Source organism: Lemur catta, chromosome 4, assembly GCF_020740605.2.
Source record: "Lemur catta isolate mLemCat1 chromosome 4, mLemCat1.pri, whole genome shotgun sequence".
Taxonomy (NCBI): domain Eukaryota; kingdom Metazoa; phylum Chordata; class Mammalia; order Primates; family Lemuridae; genus Lemur; species Lemur catta.
In genome coordinates this window covers 33,673,704-33,701,283 of record NC_059131.1, presented here as the reverse complement: position 1 = coordinate 33,701,283, position 27,580 = coordinate 33,673,704, and the positions used below count along the sequence as shown (strand labels likewise).

At 37.8% G+C, this 27,580-nt stretch overlaps 1 protein-coding gene across 2 annotated transcripts in view; it reads left to right on the top strand.

Moving 5' to 3' along the window:
* SRBD1 (S1 RNA binding domain 1) overlaps positions 1-14,086 on the top strand; it is a 187,224-nt gene extending 173,138 nt beyond the window's left edge. For both annotated transcript variants that reach the window (XM_045549525.1, XM_045549526.1), the window contains exons 20-21: positions 9,666-9,850; positions 13,174-14,086. In XM_045549525.1, coding sequence (XP_045405481.1) covers positions 9,666-9,850; positions 13,174-13,463 — 475 coding nt within the window. In that variant the 3' untranslated portion in view covers positions 13,464-14,086. The remainder of the gene's footprint in view (positions 1-9,665; positions 9,851-13,173) is intronic.
* The last annotated feature ends 13,494 nt before the right edge of the window (positions 14,087-27,580 follow it).

Sequence of the window (27,580 nt, the reverse complement as noted above, 5' to 3'; positions counted from 1 at the left end):
GAAAAGTATGTTTCAGAGAGTACACAGCCATGAATTTAAAATTCAGGTCTAGGACAGGAATAATCACATAACCTGGCAATATATTTACCTGGGGAGGGGAGAAACTTCGATACAACAGCCAGGCAATGTTTATCTTTACTTTACTAAAAACAAGTCAGGTTTTGAAACTTTTAAACACCAAAGTAGAATTAACCCAACAGATACACAAGGATACCCTGATGAGATAAATGGATCCTAACTAGTGCACTTGGGCCAAAAGTAGTTGGGGTAGGGTGAGGCCCTTTAGAGGTTCTGCCTTGCCCCCTGCCTTAGAGCTAAAACAAGTCAAGCCAGAGAGTGAAGAATGGCGAAGACTGAAGACCCTTACTGGGTGGGCGCAGCTCAGTCTCTCTCTCTTTCCTGTTCAAGGATTACCATCTTTGAGAATTGCCTTCAGAGGTTTTATCACCTTCCTTTAAACCTTAGCTTGCTGCTCAGCAAAGAAGTCTTCTAGCTAATAAGCAGCTGTAATGCAGGGAGTTTAAATTGTTTTTTTTGTAAAAAAACAGCAACAGTAGACCCACAATACGACATTCACAGATTTGATATTCATGTTTTGACTGTGAACAAATAGAAGATCCATGACTTGTAATTTAGAATTCTTATGAGGGGTGAGTCTAGCCTACTGAATGTGTCTAGCACACCACCCCAAATCTAAAATTCACCACAGGTTTCTTCTACATTGGCACGCCAACTAACTCCTGCAATGATAAAAACATGTTTCTTTGTGGGAAACTTGCCTGAAAAGAAATCCAACTGCAAATGCAGTGCAATAAAGACGATTAGGTAAACAGACCTAAGAGATTATTTGCAAATTTGAAAGAGCTCAAAGTTTTCTGGACTTGCCTTATAAGAATTGGCAGCATTTGAACATGAAGATTAAGGCAGAATCGTTTCTGGCTTTTGATAAGTGATAACTTAGAATGTGTATCAATTAGTTGTCCCACATTAATTTCTAATGGCACTATGGTTAGACAATATTAGATTGCCTTTTCATAAAGAGACATAGCATCATTAAAGAGAGGCCAAACCTAAATATAAAAATGTTAAATGGACAGATTACTATGTTGCCAGGCTAGACTCAAACTCCTTGGCTCAAGCAATCTTCCACTTCAGACTTCCAAGTAGCTGGGCCTACAGGCACGCACCAGCACACTTAGCTTTGTTTTTTTCTTGTTAGTAGTTAAAACCTAAACATCTTAACCGTAGTTCCCAGGGAGTAACATTCATCATATTTTCAAAAGTGCCCTCACAAAAGAGAAAAATGATGGAAGAGAATTCATCTGCCTGAGAATTACATGATCAGACTATGGGGTTCCTAGAAATTAATTGTTGTATCTAACGTAATGTTCCAAGACACAGCCCAGATGATGTTTTTGGCAAAGCTGGTAGAGGGAACTAGGAAATTCAAGAACCTGAGACTGTACATAATTTTCCCCTCATTCAGTCTGGAGGCAGTGCAGTGTCAGACTACCTGGGTTCAAATCATGGCTACTTGACCTGGGAATGTTACTTAACTTCCCTGTACCTCAGTTTTCTTGTCTGGTAAGTGGGGATAATAATATACTTTTCTCATAGAATTACATGAGTTAATATATGTAGAATACTTAGCACCTGGACAGAGTAAGCTAGTGTTGCTATAATTATTAATACTGTTATTTTTGTTGTAATTGAGGAGTAGCTGTCAACCTTAGCCATGAAAGAAAGGGGGTATTACAAGGAAAAACATTGTTGTTTTACCATGTGATCTGGATGTAATTTGGGCATTTAACATTGTTAATCAATATGAATACTGGGTCTTGGGACTGGAGAAACTGCTGGTTTCTCTTCTGGGTATCTGGAGCAACCTGTCAGTACCCAGTGGAGGAGGAATGGAGAGCATTGCTAGCCAGCCATGAAGCTGTGCTTGCTTTAGTCTCTTCCATCTCCAAAGTATTTGTCTGCCCTTCTTCTTTTCTTCTCTTTGTCAAATTTAGACCACTCAGTCTGGAGTCTGAACTCAGTAGGGTATTGATTTAGTCTCCTGTTATCTCCCTCCTCCCCTTCCTGCCCTCGGTCTGGCTATGGATTTTAACCTTAGCCGGTCTTCTGATTCTCGATGTCACCATAAGCAAGTTACTTTGACCTCAGTTGCAGATTCTTTAAATGGAATAACAATATCTCTGCCCATTAAGAGGACAACCATGGATTTATTGAAATGGCAGATGTTAAGCATTTTCAAATTTTTTGAAAGGAACATTCCTTGACAGGACAGCATTCGTAGTAATAAATTATTACTGTTTCCCAGGGAAGAAAGTCCTTTACCTCTAATACATGGACTTTATCCTGTAGTGGTGCCAAAGCTGTTTAATTTCAGCTCTTCCATTACAATCCTGTATGTTTTTGAATACTACTTTTTTATTTGTCCTCCTCTTTCAAATAGTCACAGGCACTAATCCACGTTATGGCTTTACAGGCAGTAAATTAAATTATATTAATTCTAAACACAGTGTTTTTAAGCTATAGAGAGTCTGCAGCCTTTGAAACCACTAACTTAATTTTGTACAACTCTTATTCAGTAACTCAAAAAGAGCCAAAGTCTTTTGAATTCGGTTTAAAAAGTAATAATAAATTGCTCCCAGGCAGTGGTCCTGGGTGCCAAATTTTATCAGATATCTAAATTTTCTGTCTACATTGAAAATCCCCCAAAGTAAAGGGGTGGAAATGCTAATGAAGATGTGTTCTATTATAACTTTTACCTGAGCTGCTGCAACTTTGTGGTCTCAGTTGTGTGACTTTGGGCAGGTCACTTAATTTCTTTGAGGTTTGGTTCCCTTATCTGCAAATCTACATCCACAATAAATTTTTGAGAGAATTAAATGAAATCAGCTTTACTAGGCAATTTCAAAACATCTATTTATCTGCACTTAAAATCCTGCTTCTAAAAGAACAGATAAAAAATGGAAGACCATTTTGATTATGCTGTCATTACTTAAAATTAGACTCATTCAAGGCAAAGGCTCTGTTATTTTTCATATGAGTCTTCCTCCACAGTAAAGAAATGTTTATTGAATAAAGCTGAGTATACTTTTCTAAATTAATTTTAATTGGCTTTAGCATTTTGTCACATTCCTTTGAAGAGCCTTGATTTTAGCAAATCTTTATCATGGGGGGGTGTTTAAAACAATTAGACTCACTGGAAAGAGAAAGATCAAACTGGTAATACTGAGTTGTTGACTTTTTTTTTTTCCTGTTTCTCTTTTTGGGGGCCTAGTGGTTTGCTACTTTTTAAAATGTGATAAAACCAATTTTTTATGTCCCTTATAAATTTGTTTCTAAGACAATTCCTAAAACAGTTTAGACATCTTTAGAGCAATAATTGCAATATTTCAATATATGATACCTTTCTGTTTTTATATACTCATACTCATTTGGATGTATATGTATGTATATACATTTGTTTTTTTAATTTTTAATTATAGTTTAAATTATATGTTAATTACATAGTATATAATACAAAGCAGGTGGTTCTGAAATAGGAAAAGCTACATAAAAATAATCAGTGCTACTTATTTGGTTATTATTTCAGTGATCCTAGATACTTTGATGTAACCATATGATCATTGTCTTCAACTGTTTCTAAAAAGATCATCCTAAATCTTAAACTTTTAGAAAATTTCCATGTAAGGACATCTTAACTGGCACTTTTTTTTTTTACAAAGTTAATTCCCTATACTAAATTGCTAAAGAATACAAATTTTAAAATAAAACAGGCTTCTAAGGATATGTTTTCCTATATACAATGACTGCAACATGCAATGAGTATCCAGTTTCTGTGCATGTATAACAGATCTTTGAAAAAGAAGGAAACATTTAGGAAGTTCTTCAGAAGTTAGAAGCAGGTAACAGTCTGATGATTATAAACCAAGTCTTTTGAAGGACAGACTACATTCCTTAATCTATGACAGGAAATCTTGCTCCTTTTTAGTTCTTGTTGGTTATTTTCTGCTACTCATAGATGCAGGAGATGTTCTAAAGACACTTCAAATGGTACCAAGCAGTGACATTAGAAATGCCCCCACCTCTGCCGATACCTGCATACAATTTAAAACTACGTTCTGAGATATGGCTCTCTAAGGGCTTTCAGACCAACCCCATTGCCCTTTCTGAAAGGGTTACATTTTTCAAATGTTTATCTGTAGTATGTTAATTTTAAAAGCCAGTGTGAGCTGTAAGTTCCAGTGGAGAACTATTTGCTCTTTCTGTGGTTGATTGTATGCTAAGAAAAGCCATTTAAAAATCTTATTTTCACTAAATATCTGCTAGCTTCTGAAGTACAATAGGTAGTTCTGTGGCCCTCTGTATAAGTGCACTCTAATTTACAATTACTTGGTAGATTTTGTACCAACAAAGATTTTTAAGGATTCTGGCCTAGTTCTGTGTCTTGGTTTTACAAAGAGATTAGAAGTTTGAAAAGATACCTTGATGATAATTAAAGTGCAATTCACTTTGCTATCCCTTTGATTTGACTGCTGGAACAGCAGCTGTGGTAGACTCATCTGTGTAAATTCAGCTCCTCTGTAGATGGTATAAAAGAAACAGCAGGTTTTCCTTGTTTGCCACTCCTGAATTTATATTCAGTTTTTAATATTAAGAGCAGTAGATTTGAAAACACTCATACATGTAGTACCTGTGTTTTTTAGAATAACAAATTATTACTGAACTTTAATTTGTGTCCCACTGCTTAATCTGCAATCACAGTTTACAAGGCCAGATTTTCTCTTAGAGTAAGTATAAACTCTCTTTTTAAATCATTATATCTGCTTGTATTATAAATTATGATCTGCTCTGTGTGTGTGTACCTATTCATTTCTAAAATGATGTGCTCTTGCATTTAGCTTTTTGCTTATTGATGCAATTACTTTAAAACTGAGTAAAACTAATGGATAAAAATAAACAAGTAGGAAATTCTCTTAAAAGCATTGAGAGTGCATAGACAACTAGAATCCTTTGCCCTTATAGCATGGTTCTTGGTGGAGTTATAAATCATATGTGTTTTGCCCACAAAGCACATGCTAATATTAAGTTGTTTTTAAAGTGATTGTGTTGCATCACCATGGTTCTTCTGTGCTCTGTAGGGTATCATATTGCTTTAATGTAATGAACCGATTCCTCAGCTCCTAAATCTCCATGCTGGAAATGATTACATAAAGCTGAATGGCTATGTCTGAAGTCTTATGAATCTTGAGAATTTCTTATTCTTTGAAAATGTATTACAGAGACTTTTCTTATTCTTAGAGGGGAAAACTTCTGCTTTTATAACTAGTTTCTGTTGCAAATGTCAGAGATTTTAGCTTATATAGCATTCTGTTTGAAAAGTAAGCATCATCTTTGCTGCAACGTCTGTATTTTAACTGTGTACAGATGTGTGCTAAAAGAACATGATGTGCTTATTTGTTGCATTTATGCTACTTTCTTACTTTAAGTAAGATGGATGAAATTACATATTAAATAAAAACAGCAGCTCAAACAGCAGTCCTTAACAAACTGAAAAAGCCTTCCAGAGACAGTGGAGAAAATGAGAACATGACTTTAATAACTCACTGACTTTTGGGAGAATTGTCTTTTTAAAAGCATGTGTATAATAATTTCTTTATGGGATTTATTCAGTGTTAACTGTTTAATGTTTAAAAGTAATCTGACATGGCCGGGCACGGTGGCTCATGCCTGTAATCCTCCTCTGGGAGGCTGAGGAGGGAGGATCACTTGAACTCAGGAGTTCGAGACCAGCCTGAGCAAGAGCAAGACCCTGTCTCTACTAAAAATAGAAAAATTAGCCAGACAACATGGTGCGTGCCTGTAGTCCCAGCTACTTGGGAGACTGAGGCAGGAGGATTGCTTGAGCCTAGGAGCTGAGGTTGCTGTGAGCTGTGATGATATCATGGCACTCTACTCAGGGCAACTGAGTGAGACTCTGTCTCAAAAAAATTGATAAATAAAATTTAAAAAAATAATAAAAGTAAACTGACATTAAATTATATTAGTAAAATATTACTGAAAGTATTGTTTTCTGTGTTAACCAAATACAGCACTTTAATTTTTACATACCTTCAGTTATACACAAACATATACATTGTGTGTGGCATGAAACTGCAGTTGCTGAGAATAGCTACATGGCCTTGGGCAAGTTATTTAAGCTCCCTGAACCTCAATTTTCCTTTTCTGTGTTATAATACCTCCCTTTAGGATTATTGTCATGATTAAATGAGAATATCTATCCAGCATAATGTCTGACATGTAGTTATCAGTATATGTTCACTTACCTTCTGTGTTCCAAGCTTAATAAAGTTGTATATTTTGATTTGGTACTTTCGAGATAGAAAATACTTTGTATTGAGTATTAATTATCACACTCAATTCTAAAGTGAAAATTTATGTAGAATAAATTTTTCTTCAGATATTTAAGGAATGTATGTTTATTGAATGGCTACTGGGCATAAAACATTGCTTTCTGTCATATACAGTTAAATATATTTGAACTTCAGTAAGGGAGAGGTCAATCCGAATGCTATTCCAAGTTCATTTTATAGTCCTCCTCCCTTCGCTCTTTTTTGTGCCCTTGTTAACTTTTAGAAAGTTTTCAAAATACAAAAGCACTTGACTTTGTCCTGTAGTCATTTAAAAATAGGGTTGATCAATATGAAGCATTAGCTAGGAGTACAACTTGGTGCTTTTTTATTGATTTCAGTTACCAATGCCCTCAGGCTTATGGTGTGGGAATGAAAATGATATATGAAATATGCACCCAGGTTAAACAGACCAATTTTCTTCTTACATCTGCAACCACTATAAGCAGAATTCTTTATATGGAAGTGACTTTCGTAGCAGTTAGTGTTCCTCTCTCTCACACACACACACACACACACAAACACACACACACACCCTTAAAACTCCAAGTGGCCTGCAGAGCCGACATTTTTGTTATTGAAGCCAAGACTTGTACAGTTCTTTGGGAAGTTTCTGCCATTTAGTTGCTTTTATTAATAATAAAATGCTATTCAAGGTTATAGATTTACAGCCCATGAATACAGTTTTTGGCATTTTAACAGATGATTATAAGCCAGAATCTTGAGGATTTGAAAGATGTTCTGCTAAGTAGCCGGTCGCAGACCAATAAAGCCAAGAGAGTGAATACCAGGGAAGCCTGCTCAGCAGGGCATGAATCATTTAGAAAGTTGTGTAAGGAAGTTGGCTGTGGGCAGAGGTTGTCATGTGTCATCTGCCCCGTCAGTCAGAGCTCCAGCAGCTGTTCCCTGTCACCAGGGCCCTTGTGTGCTACTGCCCATCCATCAGTGCTAACAGATACCAGCTGCCTCTCCACCGTGCTGGGGAAGCCACAAACACACAGACTCATGGTGTGTATCTCTCACTAGCCACCAGTTTGGATGGAGGCTCATTTCCAAAGAGGGAGACCAAGCACTAACTCCTTGGTTGTTTATTAGACTATTAACTAAAATATATTATCAAAAGAATTAGCTGCATGCTGGAAAATCTGTTTTTGACCAAAAATATGGCTATAGTAGTATAAGAGGGTTTCACATTTAAACCCAAAGAGATGCTCAGTGAGAGATAGGAGAGTTTTCTCCACCAGATACCAGATTATCAGCATCAGAGTATCACTGAAGAAGCCTCTTCTGGTTGAACACAACAATGCAGAAGAGATTGGAATGACAAGCATTGCATTTGTGATGATGCAGCAACCTGCCAAATGGGATATATCCCAATTTTGATTATAGACAAACCTCCAACAGTTCCTTTTTCTCTTCTTGTATTCCAGAGATACCCTTAGAGGAAAGGGTTTGAGGGCATTAGTATCACTATCTGTCTGATTACTGTGTTGACATTTTTAAAGTGCCATTAATCATAGGAAATGGAACTTAATGGTGTAGAAAAATAGCCAGCCAAGGAATGTTAAGAAAGTAAGCTACAGCCTGATATTCACATGAAATTGCAGGTAAATGCATCTTAACCCTTTAATTATTATTATTTTTTTTTTTTTTTTTTTTTGAGACAGAGTGTCACTTTGTTGCCCTGGCTAGAGTGAGTGCCATGGCATCAGCCTAGCTCACAGCAACCTCAAACTCCTGGGCTTAAGCAATCCTACTGCCTCAGCCTCCCGAGTAGCTGGGACTACAGGCATGAGCCACTATGCACGGCTAATTTTTTCTATATATATTTTAGTTGGCCAGTTAATTTCTTTCTATTTTTTTTTTAGTAGAGACGGGGTCTCGCTCTTGCTCAGGCTGGTCTCGAACTCCTGACCTCGAGTGATCCACCCGCCTCGGCCTCCCAGAGTGCTAGGATTACAGGCGTGAGCCACCACGCCTGGCCTTTAATTATTTTTTGTTCATCAATTTATGATTGAACTCAAAAGCTGAGTATTAATAACTGAGAGGTAGCTATGCAAGCAAAAGAAATGGTGCACATAGCAAAAGGAAATTTTAAAAGGTGGTTATTTTTCTTTGCAAATAGTGCAGCTATGTAATATATAAAATGAATAAATATAATATTCATCTTTAGATTATATAATTGAGGTCTTACTTCCATTTTGGAAGAAAGTTGCTTTTTATTTTTGATATCCCCCCTCATAATTTTTCTGTTGACTCTAAACACTCAATGTACTTGATAGTATGCTACCCAGGTAACACTCCTGTCATGGCCACAGAGAAGTAAAAAGCAGTGACATGGCACTTGAATAGAGTTATTCATTTGTCAAAAGCTGGGACTAGACACAGTAGCTCACACCTGTAATCCCAGCACTTTGGGAGGCGAAGGCTGCTTGAGGCCAAGAGTTTGAGACCAGCCTGGGCAACATAGTGAGACTCCCATCTCTATAAAAAAATTTAAAAATTAGCCAGGTGGGGTGGCATACACTTACAGCCCTAGCTACTTGGGAGGCCGAGGTGGGAGGATAGCTTGAGGCCAGGAGTTCAAGACTAGCCTGTGCAACACAGCAAGACCCCATCTATACCAAGAAAAAAAAATTAGCTGGACATGGTGGCTCATGCCTGTAGTCCCACCTACTTGTGAGACTGAGGTGGGAGGATTACTTGAGCCCAGGAGTTCAAGGCTGTATTGAACTATGATTGGACCACTGCACTCTAGCCTAGATGACAGAGTGCGACCCTGTCTTTTAAAAAAAAAAAAAAAGTTGGCAATATTTGATGCATATTTTATTGGATTTTGGTATCAGCAAATAATTGTTTGCCTGTTGGCTAGTTTAAATTCAAATAAGTTTTCCTAACTGAAATTTTAGGAAATGAGGTAAATATAGATAACCTTATTTAGAAAATATATATGACACTAAACTATAATGAACATTACACTGTAAAATGTTTTTGGTGCTGACTCTGAGCAGGTGCTTTATTTGAAAAATAGCACAAGAACCTAAATCAACCTCCTCATCCCTCTGCTTTTTTTCCGCAAGACAGATCACCTGTTTATTATAGCATGGGATACACAGTATATTTTCAGTAAAGACTGATGTATGGATCTGAGATGAATGAATTTTAGGGTGACCTGAATAAGAAGATTAGAAAAGAAGTAATATTATTGATAAGTGTTGTTTTTTTTCTCCTCCACTGCAGGTTTTTATCATCCATTGGAGGGACAGTCTGTGAGATTGGAAAGCCTGAAATGCAACAAAAAATAAATTCATTCCTTGAAAAGGAAGGAATAGAGAAGGTTGCAGAAAGATTACAAACAACAGTACATACCTTACAGGTGATCATAGATGGTCTCAGCCAGCCTGAAAGTTTTGACTTTCGAACAGGTAAACAATTAAACTTGAATTATGGCAGTTTGCATTTGTATAGCTCATGTTATCTTCTTGAATCCTCAGAAAAATCCTATGCCATAGGCAAAACAAATACTATTCTCCCATTCTATGCACATAGAGTCCTTCCTTCAAAGTCATTATAGTTAATAACCAGTGGCAAAGCTAGAAGCCAGGTGGTCTCCAGACTCCTTATCCACGTGTATTTGCCATTATACTAGACTACATGCATCATACATGTACTACTATTTGCACGAAGGCACATATTTTTCATGATTTTTTTAAGCTGTTTTTATCTCCTGGGGGCCAGAAGTCCAAGGTAAAGCATTCAGTTCACAGGCTAAAAAGTGAATCTTCTTCCTAGATTACAGCCTTCCAAGTTCTTGGATTCTGTGTCACTGAATCCATTGAACAAAAAAGATTATATCTCTCTGTTGATTTTCCTTCTTATTAAAAGTGCTCTCTGCTTTCAGCACAGGTAGATGGTGAGGGAAGTATAACAGCCATAATTGTTGAGAGCAACGACCTGGTAAAAAGAATTATGGTATCAAATGACATACTTCCCAAGGGAAGTTTGAACAGGAACCCCTGAGATTGAAATGAATCTGCACACTCATCTCATAACCATTTTTGATAATACTATATTTAGGGCTTGGCTCTTTTTATTCTTATTTAGGCTATGTTGAGGTGGTTAGATATGCTTCTTTGAAAAGGTTTAAGAGAATTTAAAAACACACCCAGAAAGTTCATTGTGCTGTTCCCTTAACTGTTCTGTAGGTTTTACGTTTTTAAAAAAAAGTTAAAGAAAAATAAAATAACATCCAGTAAGACCTGCCTGTGCCAAAAATGTGGGAACAAAAGCCTCCAGATGGTCCTCCACACAAAGTGGATGTTTCAGCAGACAAATCCATCTTCATTTGGAGGCCTGATATCCTGGTATCCCTTTATAGGAATCCCATGGGTGTTGTCTAGCATGGATACCAAGTAGAGCAGTGGTTCTCAAAAAGGGTGGGATGTGCAGATGGTATGCCTGCACCCACTGTATTAGAAGATTGGCAAATATACTCTAACTGCAAGTACCCTGTACTGGATTTGCGTGTCCATCTTCATTTTTCTGTTGTGGTGTTGATTGCTCCATTATCCCAGTCATACTATAGACTCAGAGCAAAGATCAACACTCTAAATATGTGGTCCAATTAACAACCAACCCAGTTGAGCAGAAACACAGATGCACCTGGGCTCTGGACTGAGCTTTCCAGTTACTGCAGTGTTTATCAGTGTGACAAGTGAAATTTCAAATAGGTCTCTTTAAACAAACTTTGGAACTGACCTTTGCCCTAATGTAAGTCACAATTTTCAAGATGTCTGAGAACTTTTGTTTTACTACTAAACACATCCCCAAGGAGGAAGGCAGATGAGCCATCCTTTTGAGGGGTCAGATAGTATTTTGGGCGTTTCCACATTGCAGTATTTATGTTACATCTCTTGTCTCCATTGTCTCCAGAGTATTTCCTTTCTTAATGCCTCATGCTTTCCTCTTACTCATCTTGTCTTCTGTTTTCTCAGTGACATAATCAATTCTATTTTTATTAACACTCTGGTTGCTATTTAGTTTCCCCATAATTGGGTTCATCAGAGCAGCCTGGTGACAGTGGACTGAGTATGCAGCCTTGGCTATGAAAGTGTTAAAGTTTGCATGGTACACAGAGGATTTTCTGATTTCTCAGTGTCCCAGACTGTCTTCAGGAACAAGTTAAGTAGTTCCTGACTCTAATTTTCCATGCAAAATTAAACTGAGCAGCTGATCAGGAACCCTTTGGGAATCTGCAGCAGCTGGACTTCTGCGAGAAAAGAGGGGAAAAAAGAATTTCCAAGCATAAAAACAATGCTTCTGGTGCCTCAGGGACCATCCTAGCCCTGGCCGTGATCAACGACTTAGTTTCACTTTGCTTTGACACAGTCCTAGCCCAGTGTAATATTATATTCCATTGCAGTAGGTTTCTTGCTTTTGGAATTCACTGCTTTAGCATCAGGTGAAATTCTACAGAATCAGTTCCAACTTTGCATATTCTTATTTTATGAGGAAAATGAGATCTGGGGTTTAAAGAGGGTTTTTGTTTTGTTTCACGGGAAAAAGCTTAATTTTTAAAACATCTTGGTTTCAGTATGGTTGGACTAGGGGAGGGGAAGAAAGGTGACCAGTTGTTGATACAAATGTAAAAGATAGCTTTAACAAGTAATCAGGATAAAGCCAACAGCTGTGGAGGAAAAGGAAATGGAATGGGTGGAGGGGAGAATGAGGTCTTAGTAAATGGAGATCCAAGCATAGAATGAGTTCTTTGTTATTAGAGTCAACACGCAGTAATCCTAGGAAAGGGGGCCTTCATGAAGAGCATGGATAAATGGAGCCCACAGATCATCAAGCCCCATTTTTCAACTGTTCTGTCTCCCTCATAAAACCTTTGTTGTTGTTTTTGTTTTAACTAGAGCCATAATGACTCCTTGGCATGCTTTATACCCACCTTTTGGGGGATAGTGTTAATGAACAGAGAAATGGACACTGAAGTAAGCAAGAAAAGAGGGCATAAGGAACTTGAGAACAGAGATGTAAGTGTCCTCATCTTTGTATCTCTAGCACCCAGCAGAGTGCCTGGCTGGGAGGTAATAATAGGAGTAAATAAATGTTTGATGAATTGAATTGAAAGAAGAGGAAGAAGATTAGGTACTAGCTGGTCTGGGTTTCTGAGCCATAGATAATCAAGAATCCATGAATTTTGAGTGTATGAATATATTTGAAATGGATAGGAATATTGTTTTTCTGATTTCCAAATTTGTAGGAAGAAGTAAAGAGAGAGAACATCTGAATTTCATCCACATTTAACCAAAAGTCGATGTACTTTCCACCACCTTTAAACAATTTATGAATCCAAGCACTGGGTTGGAGGGGGGGTGGCGGTGCTCCCAATCTCTTGTCTTCAAGGGTCTTACTTTCTCAGTGTTTCTGATTATCCTTTTATATTCATTGAGCAAAGATATATTCACATCATCTCACAGAAAGAAAAATAAGACTCTCTACTCTTCTCAATCCTCATGTATAGTGCTAATGTGGACCTGCAAGTGAGATAGAGTTTGGGGAGAAGAAAGTGTTAGAGTAAATTTTTAAAAATTGTTTCTAGTGCGCAAATGCTGTTTCTTTGCCCAGGATGCATTTTCTCTGAAGGCAAGCCTGTGTCTTCAGCTCCTTTTATGTCCCCGCCAATGTGCCTAGGAAGTACAATTCCTTATTAGTTACTGCTAACTTTTTTTCCCTTTCCTTATAGATTTTGATAAACCTGATTTCAAGAGAAGCATAGTGTGCCTGGAAGATCTGCAGGTTGGGACAGTTCTTACAGGCAAAGTCGAGAATGCCACTCTGTTTGGAATTTTTGTGGATATAGGAGTGGGGAGATCAGGGCTGATTCCCATACGAAATGTAACAGAAGCAAAACTCTCTAAAACAAAGAGGAGAAGGAGCCTTGGACTGGGCCCTGGAGAAAGAGTGGAAGTCCAAGTACTCAACATTGACATCCCCCGATCTAGGATTACTCTGGACCTCATTAGGGTGTTGTGAGTGTCCCACTGAAAGCTAAGCACTGATTTTATTTCCTCCTTTCTAAAGGTTGACAAAGATAAGTCAGATGTTTATGCATTCTAGATAGCAGGTGAGAAAGTCTTCACTTAATATCAGGAATATTTTCCAAACACTTTATTTTTCCTTCTGAATAAATAGAAAACTAATAGCTTGATTTCTTTTCCCCTTAAAGAAAACAACTAATAGATATCCTTATATGGCTTTATGGAGTAATGGTTTTCTGACCAAAATTTGATTTTTTATTTTTTGTAATTTGTTTTTAACCCTATTTGCATTTATATAACAGGTTGCTTCACTTCTACATGCCAACATTTGCCTTGTTAGACTTGTATGGAATTGTCTTCTTGATTTGAATTATACAATGTTTGTTGACACAGTAGGGCTGACAGTATTTGATCCTCCCATTTTATAAATTTTTTTATCAGGCCTTTTGGACTTGATTCATAATTTTGCAATAATCTTTGTTTTCCATTGCCAAGCAAACCAAAAATATATTAGTACAACAGATTCTGATATGTTCATAACCATCAAGTGACTGGCTCAAAACATTTCTCAGAAGGATATATGTATTGGTTCCAACAATAAAGTTTTGTAGCTAGTGACTTGGTTTTGCTGTGCTGATTCAGTGAATGACCTAGAAGTCAATCTTGATTAAAGAAAGATGTGGTTCATGTAATGGCACCTTTGGGGAAGAGGGAAGCCTCTGGAAATTTGAAGAATGGTTTTGTTTGACTTAGCAGAGAACCCTATATTGTTTCTTAAATCAGGATTAAACTTTAAGTAGGGATAGAAATGGCCTTTTTAAGGATTGAATATAGATCATGTATGAAGGAGCAAGAAAAATAAGTAGAGCCCAGGCACAATGGGAGGCCTGGAAGGCCCATGTGAGAGGATCACTTGAGGCCATGAGTTCAAGACTAGCCTGGGCAACATAGCAAGACCCAGTTTCTACAAAACATTTAAAAATTACTAAGGTGTGGTGGTGTGAGCCTGTAGTCCCATCTACTCAGGAGGCTGAGGCAGGAGGAATGTTTGATACCAGGAGTTCGAGGTTATACTAAAAAACAAAAATAAGTAGATGAAGGAAATGACTCTTACTCTGTTTTTATTCAGTGGAGTCGGTAAGTATTAGCAGGACCATTCAGGGTCAAAATGATTTAAATAAAGCCCACACTGGACTGGTATCCTATCCATTCTGGCTAGTGCTGCTGTTGTTGATTTGCCTGATGAAGATATTTGTATGGCTGAATGAGTACCTGGTATTCTCCAGGCATAATGAGTGGAGGATGGTTTTTCTAAGAGGGTGACCAGTCCTGTTTGTTTCCCTTGGAAAGTCCTAGTAAACACCCATTGTCCTGGCAAATTTTTTAATGTTGCCTCTTTTTATTCTCAAAGTGTCCCATTTTGGATAATAAATCATATAATCACCTAGTAGTAATCACTTACAAAATTTTAAACACAACTGTGTGTTTCATGACAGTTCTGCCTGATGGTTTGCTATTCTCAAAATAGCCTTCCAACTGGTATACACAGATTTTTTTAATGTAGTAGATTCCTTAAGTTGTATTATCTCAAGTCCTATTTGCCTAGCAATTTCATTTCTGAAATGCTTTTTCTGTATTTCTTACTGGTCTTCAACTGACAATGAATCTTAATGTTATAACTTTAAGTTAATCCTCCAACTCACTCCTCCCAATGTTCTTCCTGGTTCATAATTTGTAGGTCAGTAATGAGTGATAGGCACCTGAAGGGTCTTATTCTGAAGCCTCAGATGTAATTTCAAATGAATGTTTTTGGGAAGAGGCCTTCTCCCTGGGCACTTTGGATACAGAAACAAGAGCAGCTGACAATGTTGACCTAGCAGCTAAGCCTTTATGGGCATAATGAGGGCTTGACATTGCACTAGATTGTGTTGTTTGTCCTGTCCAGCCCAAACATGGCATTAGTGCTAGCTTAGTGGAGGCTCTCTTTTAGCCGTAGCTGGAGAAGAAGGGCCACATCTCATTTATCACTACAACTTCAAAATAGAGCATAGTGGTCCATTATGTTCTACTATTCCTAGTCCCTATTCTATCAGTAATCCACATTGTTCCTTTGATCTTGTACCTTTGCTTCTATAGGCCTCCTTTTCCCAAGTTTAAAATGGAGATGATAATAATAAAGCATTTATTCCCCTAAACATTTATAGGTGGTCTCCTATGTGCCAGGCACTGGACACAGACCATACAGTTGTGATAGAAAAATAGACATTATCCCTACCCTTATGGAGTTTAGAGTCTACTGAGGAAGAATCATTAATTGAGGAATTATATAAAAATATAAAATTACAGTCATGATAAGTGATGTAGTGGTGACAGCATATAATAGATGAATTGACTTAGAAAAGTCAGAAAATGTTTCAGTGGGGTTTGACTGAGTTGTGAAAGATGACCAGAAGTTAACTGGGACAAATGTTTTGTTGACCTTAATAAGTGTTGTTTTCAATAAATGGTGAAGATGAAACTTATTGGATGAAGCTTAGAGAGAGTGGAAGGAGTTAGACTGGAGACAGTAAATATAGGCAATTCTTTCAGGGAGTTTAGTTGTAAAAGAAGAGAAATAGTATAGTGGCTGGAAGAGGGAAATGGAATCAAGCAAGGGGTTTTGTATTTTTTTAAGACAAAAGAAATAATGTATACAAATGGAAATGATTCAGTAAAATAGGAAAATATGATATAGAAGATAGGGGATAATTACTGGAAAGATATCCTTAATTATATGAGATCAGATGGAATCTAGTGCACAAGGGATTGGCCTAAGATAGGAATACAGAGAGTTCATTCATATTAACAGAGAAAAGATTAAATATGTGGGCACAGGTGCAGATAGGTAAATGGGGGAGCTCGTGGGAGGTCTCTTTGGATTTTTCTATTTCTTTCATTGAAATATAAAGGAATAGCATCATATGAGACTGGACATCAGAGGGAAAAGGAGTTGGAGGTTTGAGAAGAAAGGAAAAAGTAAGAAATGGATGCAAATGAGAGTAAAAAGCCTAAGGAAACAGAGAATGATTTCCAGGCAGTGTTAAATGTTTGACTTGAAGTTAAGAGGGGTTACAGTTTTTGGTAATGACAGTATAGGAAATGATGGTAGAATAAGTAGCAGAAATAGAGTATGACGATATGATCATTAGAGAAGAAGAGGTCAAGAACTGAGAATTCAGAAGGATTAGCTATGTGGACAGTGATTTTAGGAGGCAGTTACAGTAATGCAGGCGTAAAATAATGGTGACTGGAATCAGAATGTTAGTGGTAGAAGTGGTGAGAAATGGTGGGATTCTGGATGTAGTTAGAAGGTGGAAGTAGAGCCAAACAGGATTTCCTGGTATAAGATGTGAGAGACAGGAGTCTAGGATGGCCTAAGCAACTGTGAGTACAGAATTATCTACTGAGGTGGGGAAGACAGTGGGAGGAACAGTTTTGGTGAATGACAGGTTAAATTGGAGGTACTCATTAGACATGCGAGTGCAGATCTGAAATTCAGAGGAGAGGGCTGGACTAGAAATGTAAAGTTGGAAGCCACCAGCGTGTAATTGCACTTATAGCCATGAGACTGAATGACATCACCAATGGAGTGAGTGGAGATAAAATAGAGGAGAGGTCCAAGGACTGAGTTGTTGAAAATCATCCAAGACCCTCAGCTCAAAAATTTTTGAACTTCTCCATAAGGACAAGAATTTTGTCTTGTGGCAGTGCCTGCCAGATGCTTATTCAGATTTCTCCCATTCTCCCTTACTAAGAGACTCTTGATTTGAGGAGAGTGATAAAGTGGCTAGTGGCAATGGATGTGGCCAGTTAAATGTAGGTAAAAGTCATGGGGTGGGATTCCAGGAAGGTTAGAATGAGTGGGGAGATCAAGCTCAGCTGTCATGCTTTTCTTATCCTTTGCCCTTGCCCTCCTTCCTGCTTGGAATGCAGATAGAATGCTGGAAATGCTGGAGGTCAAACAGTAGCTAGCACCCAGTAGGGAGTGCTAGAACATTCCTGAATCCATCTTGGCATTGTGGAGTAACCAAAGCAGCCCTGAACTGCCTACTTAGGATTTCACATTATGTGAGAAAAACAAAACTCATTCATTTAAGCTAGGGGAGGAGGTAGGGGGTTTACAGCAAGTATATTTCCTAATATACATTTGTGTTGTCCCCTATTGTATCCCCATATGTAGGAAAATGCCAGCATGTAATAGGGGCACAACAAATGTTGATCAATTGGATGAATAAATGAATGAATTTATTAAATTCTAATATTCATTCTAATTTATTTATTCATACCAAATAAGAATTCAATGAAATAGTGGAATGTAAAATAAATGCCCCAAAATCGTGTAAGACAATGTGATAGAATAAAGATTCCTATTTATTATGACACTATAAAATATTGAGAAATGCTCTAACAAGGAATATAAAAGGTGAATATGAAGAAAAATTATAAAATTACAAAATGTTACTCATGAATATAAAATAAGGGCAGAATACATTAATGTATACCATGTTTCTGGATGAGAAAACATGGTATTAGAGAGAGACCAGTCCTCCAAAAATTTATATATATATATGTGTGTGTGTGTATATATACATACATATATACTTTTGCCAAAATTTTAATCATCATTCCAACTGGCTTTGCTTTTGTTTGTATGGTTGTTTATTTAAACTTAAAAATAAAATTTATATGTGAAAAAAATCAAATCAAAACTTTAAATAGAATAATTTAATTGGATGGTATGGGGGAATTTGCCCTACCAGATACTAAAGTACACTCTAAAGCTGCCATCATTTAAACAGTATGTTACTAGCATAAGAATAGACAAACAGAAGAATGGAATAAAATGGAATTCAAAATCAATGAGAATTTAATGTATATTAAAAAGTGGCATTTCAGATTGGGGCAAAATTGTATTGCTATGCTACACACATAAATTCTCAAGGGATTATACATAAATTATTTTTCAGAATTACATGCAAACATGGAAGGACTTTGAGAAGTGATTGAATAGCAACAGTTGTGGAATGTGAGAAAAAATACAGGAAACACAGGCGTATAGACCTAGGAGTTCCATTCAGAACACATTTCCTGGATACCTGTAAGACCCTATGCCGGGTACTAGGGACAAAAGATGAATAACATATCTTTTTAGGATGTCTTCAGCCTAGAAGAATCGGAATTTAAGCTGCAGCAAAAAGTATTTTAAGTTCAGTATCATGGGCATTTTGGAGTTCAACCTGGCGGTTGTCTACTTCATAATATGATAGCATCCCATCTCATTCGAAACCACAGGACCCATTGGAAAGCTTAGCTTTGGATTAATGGAGTGCTCATGTTCGGGTGTCTATATATCTGACCTTGATCTCAGAGTTAGCACTTGTGTTAAAATTGGAGATGGCAAGAAGGGACAGGATGGAAAAACCAAAATATATTTAGTCAAGCTTTTCATTTTGGCTTCCTGCCTAAAATCAGTCATGAGTTGGATTTAAATAACAGATCATGGAGAACTCCTGAATGACTGGGCGCATTGCCAAAGCAGTCTGTTCCACAGGAAGAAAGATTAGATTTCTTCTCACTCACTCACTCTATATGGCGAGGATGATTCTGTGCATGAAGGCTGCATTTCTTACTTAGGGAGAGAGTGGGATAAGCAGACTCTGGTCCTGTCAGCACTAAAAATTACCTTTTTAGAAATTAATTTAAAAACCACCCCCAGAAAGATCTGCTGTTCTCTTGCCTCATATCAAGTATCTAAATAAGGATTATAATACCCACCCCTCAAATACGTTCAAGGAGAAACTCTCCTCCTGAAGAAAGGAAATAAATTATTAATCTAAATGCCGCAGGGAAACCTCTCGGATACCAGAGAGGTTACCTCACCTGTATGGCCCATCTAATATGACGGGCCTGAAATGTTATGTAGCCCAGTCCTAGCGGAAAATTCTAAGTTTAAAGGCGCAGTGGTGAAGGGAGAGATTGGGGAAGAGAAGGAGGGAGAGAGACCAATGTAAAAAGCCCCATGTTGTTGGGGTACCAAGTTTTTGAGAGTCCAGTTTTATCCAAGCAATTAGGCCAAATAGAAGTCTCCAGATTTATTGCAGTACTTTGCAAAAGCAATCAAGTAACAGATGGATGAAAGCTTGCTACTGAAAGCTTTTCACTTCTGACAAAACCTTCCACCCTTCTTATAACCAGGCCCACACTAACTAGGGAAATTTCCCCCAAGGGAGCACGCCTTTGGATGTCTTTCTCCAGTCCCGCTGATTGGTTCTTTGATCATTTGGCATTTGCCCACCTGCTTCCCAGGTTTAAGTCTCTTGGCAATGCAGGAGAAGGTGGCACTAGTGAAAGTCAAACCTGAGATTTTCTGTAATTCTGTGATTCACAGGGTTAAAGTGATTCCATGAAGCTAAAACTCAAAATGCCGGTTTAGTCAAATTTGGTGTAATTTGCTGCTTCAATAACCAAAACAACTGAATCTCTAGTAAGGGTTGCTGTCATTTTACCTGTATTAGCACCCACGAGAAACATCTGAAGCAATTTTTGGCCACTTCATCATAACTATATTTTTATGACTTTTTTCCTTATTAAAAAAGTAATACATGTAGTACAAAAAGTACAAATAATAAAATATAAACATTGGAAACAAAAATCTCCTGTAATTTCAGAAAAAAACCTTCTATAGTTTGTGTATATCCCCAGCCCTTTCTCTATACATACTTCTCCATATATGAAGATTTTTAACAAATTGGGATCGTATTATGTTTACAGTTCTGTTTCTTTTCACAATAGAGCGGGCACATCTTCTCATATCAGTACCTACATACCTACCTTAGTTTGTTTCACTCTGTGTAAACAACTGCAAACAAAACTACAGTGAACGCGGCACACCCTCCCAGTGACATTGCTCTGTCAAGGCACAGGCACATGTAAATGTCAGTAGCTATTGTGAACCCCCTCCATACAATAAGGGTAAATATCATTTCATGAACTTTTGTTTCAGTTGTCTGTGTCCATATATGCGTGTTGGTACTGGGTTAAGATGTAAAATATATTGTGGATTGAGATTTTTTTAAAAAGTGAAAGTTAAGGCTAGGGACACCTTTCTCTATGGAAGGAGTTCGTCTGTTCCCCAACTCAGCATGTTGCCTCCCACTAGAGAGCCTTTGTGTCACTCCTTTTGCCTGGAATGAGCCTCCCCTCACTCTCACCTCCACCACTTTATCAGGTCCCAGGATTGGATCTCACTGCGGATGGCATTTTCTCAGGAAAATCTTACTGACCTCCCAGACTAAATCAAGTTCACTGCTACTGGCTCTCCTTGCACCACATAACTTTCCTTCGCTTCCTGCACATATACATTTACGTGCATGATAACAGCATTTAATCAATGTCCTCCTCTGCAGACTCTATGAGGACAGTGACCTTGAATATCTACCACTATTTGTGGTGATCAGGAACCCCACCCCCTCTTATTCCTTCCTTACCTCCTCTGATTTTGACCCCATCTTCACCAGATCTTCTGAGTCTCCCATTTTCTTTGATTCCTCCAGATATGGGGTTTGGCCTTGGTCTCTGTCTTAACTCACTTTTTCTAGAGAACAAAGCATGAGAAAAGCTTGTATACTCATGCTTTATTGGAGATTACAATTCCAGGACAAGAAGAAGAGAAAAAGGAAAGCGAGCCCAGGAAGCAGAGAAAGCACATACAAAGAGCTACGTTACTGAGCTGGTCGCATGCTCATAAGGAAACATTACCAGTTTCTTAGTCACCAGGTTGTCTTGGAGGAAGTTACGTGGAATGATGGAAGGAAGGTAGGAAAGAAGAGTTTATTTGTTGTCTCCTTCCTTCTTTCTCACTGGTCAGTGTTCATCTTACCAGGCATTGATTCTCCCCTCCTTCCAGGTTTTAGTACTTGGCTTCTGCAGACAGCTGCTAAGGAAGTGGATCCAGTTGGGTCAGACCATTGTGCTGGAGCTACTTTAGATCCCATGACAGCAGGCTTGATGGAGGCCACGTTAAAGTCTGGTCCTCACCCCCCGCTCTCAGCTGCGGTGAGAGCACACAGCATGACTGCGATAGCAGCCAGGCTTCCCATGGAGCAATTGTCTGAGGATAAGAGTGGGGTGATGCAGGCGAGGCTGAGTGAATCTGGGGAGCCTCATAAACAGGTCCAGTGTAGCCTCTGGAGCATTAGCATTGAGGTTGTTCCAGGCAGCTTACATGAACTGCCCCCCACCACCCCAGTTTTTCCTCCAGTCATCTCTTACCCCTGTACTTGTGGAACTCAGTCTAGCCCAGGCTACCCAACCAGCACCTAGGCAAGCCAGCCTCAGAACCTGCTCATCCCTGGCCTTATAATTGTAGCAGCACTGCGGTGCCAAAATGTCTCTATTCCTTCATTGTTTACAAGATTCCCTTGGATCACTTCCGTCCCACCTAGACCTCTAAGAGCACTGAGCAGCAGCTGCACATCCATTAAAGAAAGAAAATTAGAAATTCAGAGCAGTGAGGAGATCTGTCTGGCTCATGGAGAGTTTGGCTCCTGTGTGATTGATACTGGAAGCAGTTGTGGTTGAAAATGGACGTGAGTCAGGGGCCAAGAAAACTCAAACTGACAATTGGCCCTTAACCCAGCACATCTTTCAAAAAGGAAAATATATCCTCCATGCCCCTTCTCATCCCCAAGATAAAAACATCAAAAACCCTAGGAGAGGATATGCAAAACTAGACTGTGTATGTCTAATTTGACAAAAGGTTATTTAAAAATAAATTGCTCAGGGCAAAGCACAGATCAAGAGAGTTCCTTTGGGCTTTGGCCAACTCCTCACTAATACAGTCTGCTGGCCCCGGTGAATAGGGCCAGGACCAAAGAAAATAGTCTGCAGTGCTAAAAACTTTTGCCTCCAGAAACTTTACCTTGCTCTCTTTTTTTTAAACAGCTTTATTGAGATATAATTCACATACCATGCAACTCACCCATATAAAGGGTACAAATCAATGATTTTTAATATAGTTGCAGAGTTCTGTAACCATTGCCACAATACATTTTAGAGCATTTTTATCACTCCAACAAGAGACCCTGTGCCCATTAGCAGTTGTTCCACATCTCAGCCACCAACCCTAGCCCTGGGAAACCAGGGCTACTTTCTATCTCTGTGGATTTACCTATTCTGGACATTTCATATAGACGGAATCATACAATATGTGGTCTTCTGCAACTGGTTTCTTTCACTTAGCATAATGTTTCCAGCATTCATCTGTGTTGTAGCATATATCAGTAGTTCATTTCTTTTTATTGCTAAATAGAATTCTATATGAATATACATCTTATCCATCAGTTGATGGATGTTGAGTTGTTTCCACTTTTTGGCTATTATAAATTATTCTGCCATGAACATTCATGTACAAATTTTTGTGTAGACATATATTTTCAGTTCTCTTGGGTATATACCTACAGTGGAATTACTGGGTCAAATGGTAACTCTATGTTTAACCTTTTGAGGAACTGCCAAATTGTTTCCTAAAGTGGCTGCATCATTGTACATTCTCAACAGCAATGCATGAAGGTTACAGTTTTTCCACATCCTCATCAACACTTGTTATTGTCTGTATTTTTTTATTATGGCCATACTAGTGACTATGAAATAGCTTTACACTGCTTTTATTTTTTTACATTGATTTTAATTTGCATTTTCCTTGTGGATAAAATTGTTGGACATCTTTTCATGTTCTTATTGGCCATTTGTATATCTTCTTTGAAGAAACATCTATTGAGGCTCTGACTACTTTTTAAATTAGGTTATTTTTTCTACATTGTAAGAGTTCTTTGTATATTCTAGATGCAAGTTTCTTATCAGATATATGATTTATAAAAACTTTATCCTATTCTGTGGGTTTTCTTTTTACTTTTTTGAAAGTGTCCTTTGAAGCACAAAGTTTTTAATTGTTATCATGTTCGATTTGTTTTTTTCTTTTGTGCTTAAGCTTTTGGGGTCATATTTAAGAAACTGTTGCCTAATCCAAGGTCAGAAAATTTATGCCTGTGTTTTCTTCTAAGGGTTTAATAATTTTAGCTCTTACATTTATTTAGGTCTTTGATCCATAGTGTATGGAATGAAGTAGGGGTCCAAATGATTGTTTTGCCTGTGGATATCCAGTTGTCCCAGAGCTATTTGTTGAAGAGATAATTCTTTCCCCATTTAATTGTCTTGGTCAATAATCAACAGACCATAGATGTGTGGATTCTATTCTATAGACATACAGATCAATTCCAATCCATTGATCTGTATGTCTGTCCTTATGCTAGTATGATTCAGTCTCTAGTACTGTAGCTTTGTAGTAAATTTTGAAATTGGGAAGTGTAAGTCCACCAACTTTGTTCCTCATTCCCAAAATTGTTTTGGCTATTATGGGTCTCTTAAATTTTCATATGGATTTTAACATTAGCTTGTCAATTTCTGCAAAAGAAGTCAGCTGAGATTTTAGTAGGAATTGTATCGACTTTGTAGATCCATTTGGGGAATATTGCATTCTTAACAATACAGTCGGCCCTCTGTATCCATGGGCTCCACATCTATGGCTTCAACCAACCACACATGGAAAATATTTGAAAAAATGGATGGGTGCATCTGTGCTGAACATGATCTCCTTCAAATATCAAAATCCATGGGTGCTCAAATCCCTTATGTAAAATTATATTTGCATATAACCTATGCATAGCCTTTTGTATACTTTAAATCATCTCTAGATTACTTATAATACCTAACACAATTGCTGTGTAAATAGTTGTACCCTATTGTTTAGGAAATAATGACAAGAAAAAAGAGTCTGTACATGTTAAGCACAAATGTGACCATCCATTTCTTCTTATGTTCATTTTTTGAATGTCCTCTCAAATATATAGAAATGCAATTGATTTTTTATATTGACCTTGTATCCTACAACCTTGCTGAACTCATTTATTCTAATAGTTTTTTAGTAGATTTCTTGGGATTTTCTATATGTAAATTTATGCCATATGTGTATGGAGATAGTTTTACTTCTGTCTTTCCAATCAATTCCTTTTATTTAATTTTCTTGCCTAATTGCTCTGACTAGAACCTCCAGTACAATGTTGCATAGTGGTGAGAGTGAACATTCTTGTCTTTTTCCTGATCTTAAGGAGAAAGAATTCAGTCTTTTGTCATTAAGTATGATGGGGGGGAGTGTTATGTGAACATACCTTTTATAAGATTCATGAAATTCCCTATGTTCCTATCTTTTTTTAGTATTTTTATCATGAAGGGATATTGAGTTTTTTCAAATTCTTTTTCTGCATCTGTTGAGATGATCATGTGAGCTTTGTCCTGTATTCTACTGGTATGATGTGTTACGTTAATTAATTTTCAAATGTTAAACCAATCTTGCATTCCTGGAATAAACTCCACTTGGTCAAGGTGTGTGTTATGGATTGAATTGTTTTCCCCCCAAATTCATATGTTGAAGTCCTAACTCTTAGTTGCAAATAGAGTCATTGCAGATGTAATTAGTTTAAATGAGGTCACATGGGATTAAGGTGGGCCCTCATCTAAAATGTCTGGTGTACTTATAAAACGGGGAAATTTGGACACAGACACACATGCAGGGAGAATGTCATGTGAAGACTGAAGTTATGCTGCCGCAAGCCAAGGAACCACAAGAAGCTAAGAGAGAGGCCTGGAACAGACCCTTCCCTAGTGCCCTCAGAAGGAACCAACCCTGCCAATACATTGTTCTCAGACTTCTAGCCTCCAGAACTGTGAGACAATAAACTTTTGTCATTTAAACCACCCAGTTTGTGGTACTTTGTTATGGCAGTCCTAAATTAACTTATATAATGTATGATCCTTTCTATATATTGGTGGATTTGGATTGCTAGTATTTTGTTGAGGATTTTTGTATCTGTATTCATAATAGGTGTTGGTCTGTAGTTCTGTTTACTCATGATGTCTTTGTTTAGAGTTATGTTCTTAGTGTTTCTCTAGGCTTGCCATGTACATCTTAACTTAGCAGAACTTACCTCAGAGTTATATTAACTTATTCCCAGTGAGACATAGAAATATCCTCCTATATAACTCTATTCCTTCTCCCCCTTTTTTGTATTATTATTATAATGTTATATTTATTGTACTGTTGTTACATCTATATATGTTACAAACCCAACAATACATTGGTATAAATATTACTTTATATAATTCTATATCTATTAAAGAAGTTGTGAAAAGAAAGCAAGTACAGTTGTTCCCACAGATATGGTTCCAGGACCTACCTAGGATACCAAAATCCACAGATGCTCAAGTCCCTGATATAAAATGGTGTAGTATTTGCATATAACCTACACACGTCCTCCTATATACTTTAAATCATTCCTAGATTACTTATGTAATATCTAATACAATGTAAATTCCATGTAAATAGTTGTTATACTGTATTGTTTGGAGAATAATGACAAGAATTTAAACAGTCTGTACATCTTCAGTACAGATACAATTTTCTTTTCCAAATGCTTTTGATCTGCACTTGGTTGAATCCACAGATGTGGAACCCACAGATACGGAGGCCCACCTACATATTTATATAATTGTTTATATTAATCTTTTAATCTACCATTTCTGGTTCTCTTCATTTGTACCTTATTTTCTAAGCAAAGAGGATCCACTGAAGATTTTTGGTGGGGGAATGGGAAGAGAGGCATTGAAATATGTAAGTGATATGTGAGGACAATGCTCTGGCATGTGTCAATGCATCGAGGGTAGTGGGAGGAACAGGAATTGAGGAGCTAAGTTAGGAAGCAGTTGCCGAAGTCAAGGTACGAGTTAATGGGAGCCTGGATTTGGCTTGATTGGGGCTCTGTTGCCTTGTGTTTTGCCTTCTGGAACTGGGAATGTCCAAGTCTATGTGAACAGACACTGATGAGAGTCAGGTGTGGATAGGTACACTCATCAGGACTTGTGGATGAGCTGAGGTCCATTCAGGAATGGGCCCAAGAGGGGAATAATGCCAGGTCTGGTGATTTGAGGGGCTTGGACGGAGGAGCTTTCTCATGGCAAGCCTCTGTGGAGAGTTTGAAGCCTAGCAAGTAAAGCCTGTCCCAGGACATTGTGAGGAAAGTAAATAGCCAAGCAGTGTGTGAATAGCAAGGGGGCTGGGGGAAATGAGGAGAAGGAGAGAGTCTGCCCCATGCACGTGTCCCTGCAGCTGTCAGGAATGAGGTTACAGACCATGGAAGAGAATGCAGAATTCTCCTTCCCTTTCCCAAAACAGATGACCTTTCAGAAATTAAATAAATCAATTCTGTGTCCTCAGAGGAAGCATGTTTGACTGCCCTGATTCAATGGGCTCTATTGTTTTAGGTGAATCTAGGTGATTGAATTCATCATTGATATCCTCCCTTGGAGGTTTTGTCTGTGAATTTTTCCCTGGAATAATTTTTTAAGATCAGAATTAGGCATGCCACTACATACAGTTAAAACAACAAAAATAAAGGACAAAGAGCATTCTCCCTAGGTGTAAAGACAACATTGGCGCTGTAGATAGTGTGTAGTGGTTGTTCTAGTCCAAGCAAGAGGTAGCCAAGGCCTGAACAAGGTTCACTTGTAGAATGCTCGTAGAGGTAATCCAGGGAAGCAAAAACCAGCAATAACAAAGGTTTGGAAGTTTAAAAATACTTCCAAATTCAATTGAAGAAGATATGAAAGTGAAAATTAGAAAATACTTAGAATTTTAAAATAAGAAGAAAAATACGACTTATCAAAATTAACACAAATGCTGCCTCACACTGCTGATTTCACACTACCCGAGTGATCCCCAGTTCCTCAAGGCAAGAATATCATTTAAAATGTGCTCCTTGGCAACTGCTGGAGTGAACACAAATCTCTCTGAAGGAGAATTCTCTCAGAAAAGTTCCAAGAAATATGATAGCACAGTCAAGAATCTAAAAACAAACAAAACAAAACCAAAACAAGAAACAAGCTACTCTGAGTAAGAGCCGGCAGGAAAAAAACAGAGCAAAGTGAGACCACAAAGCCTTCCCATATTGGAATGACTAGACA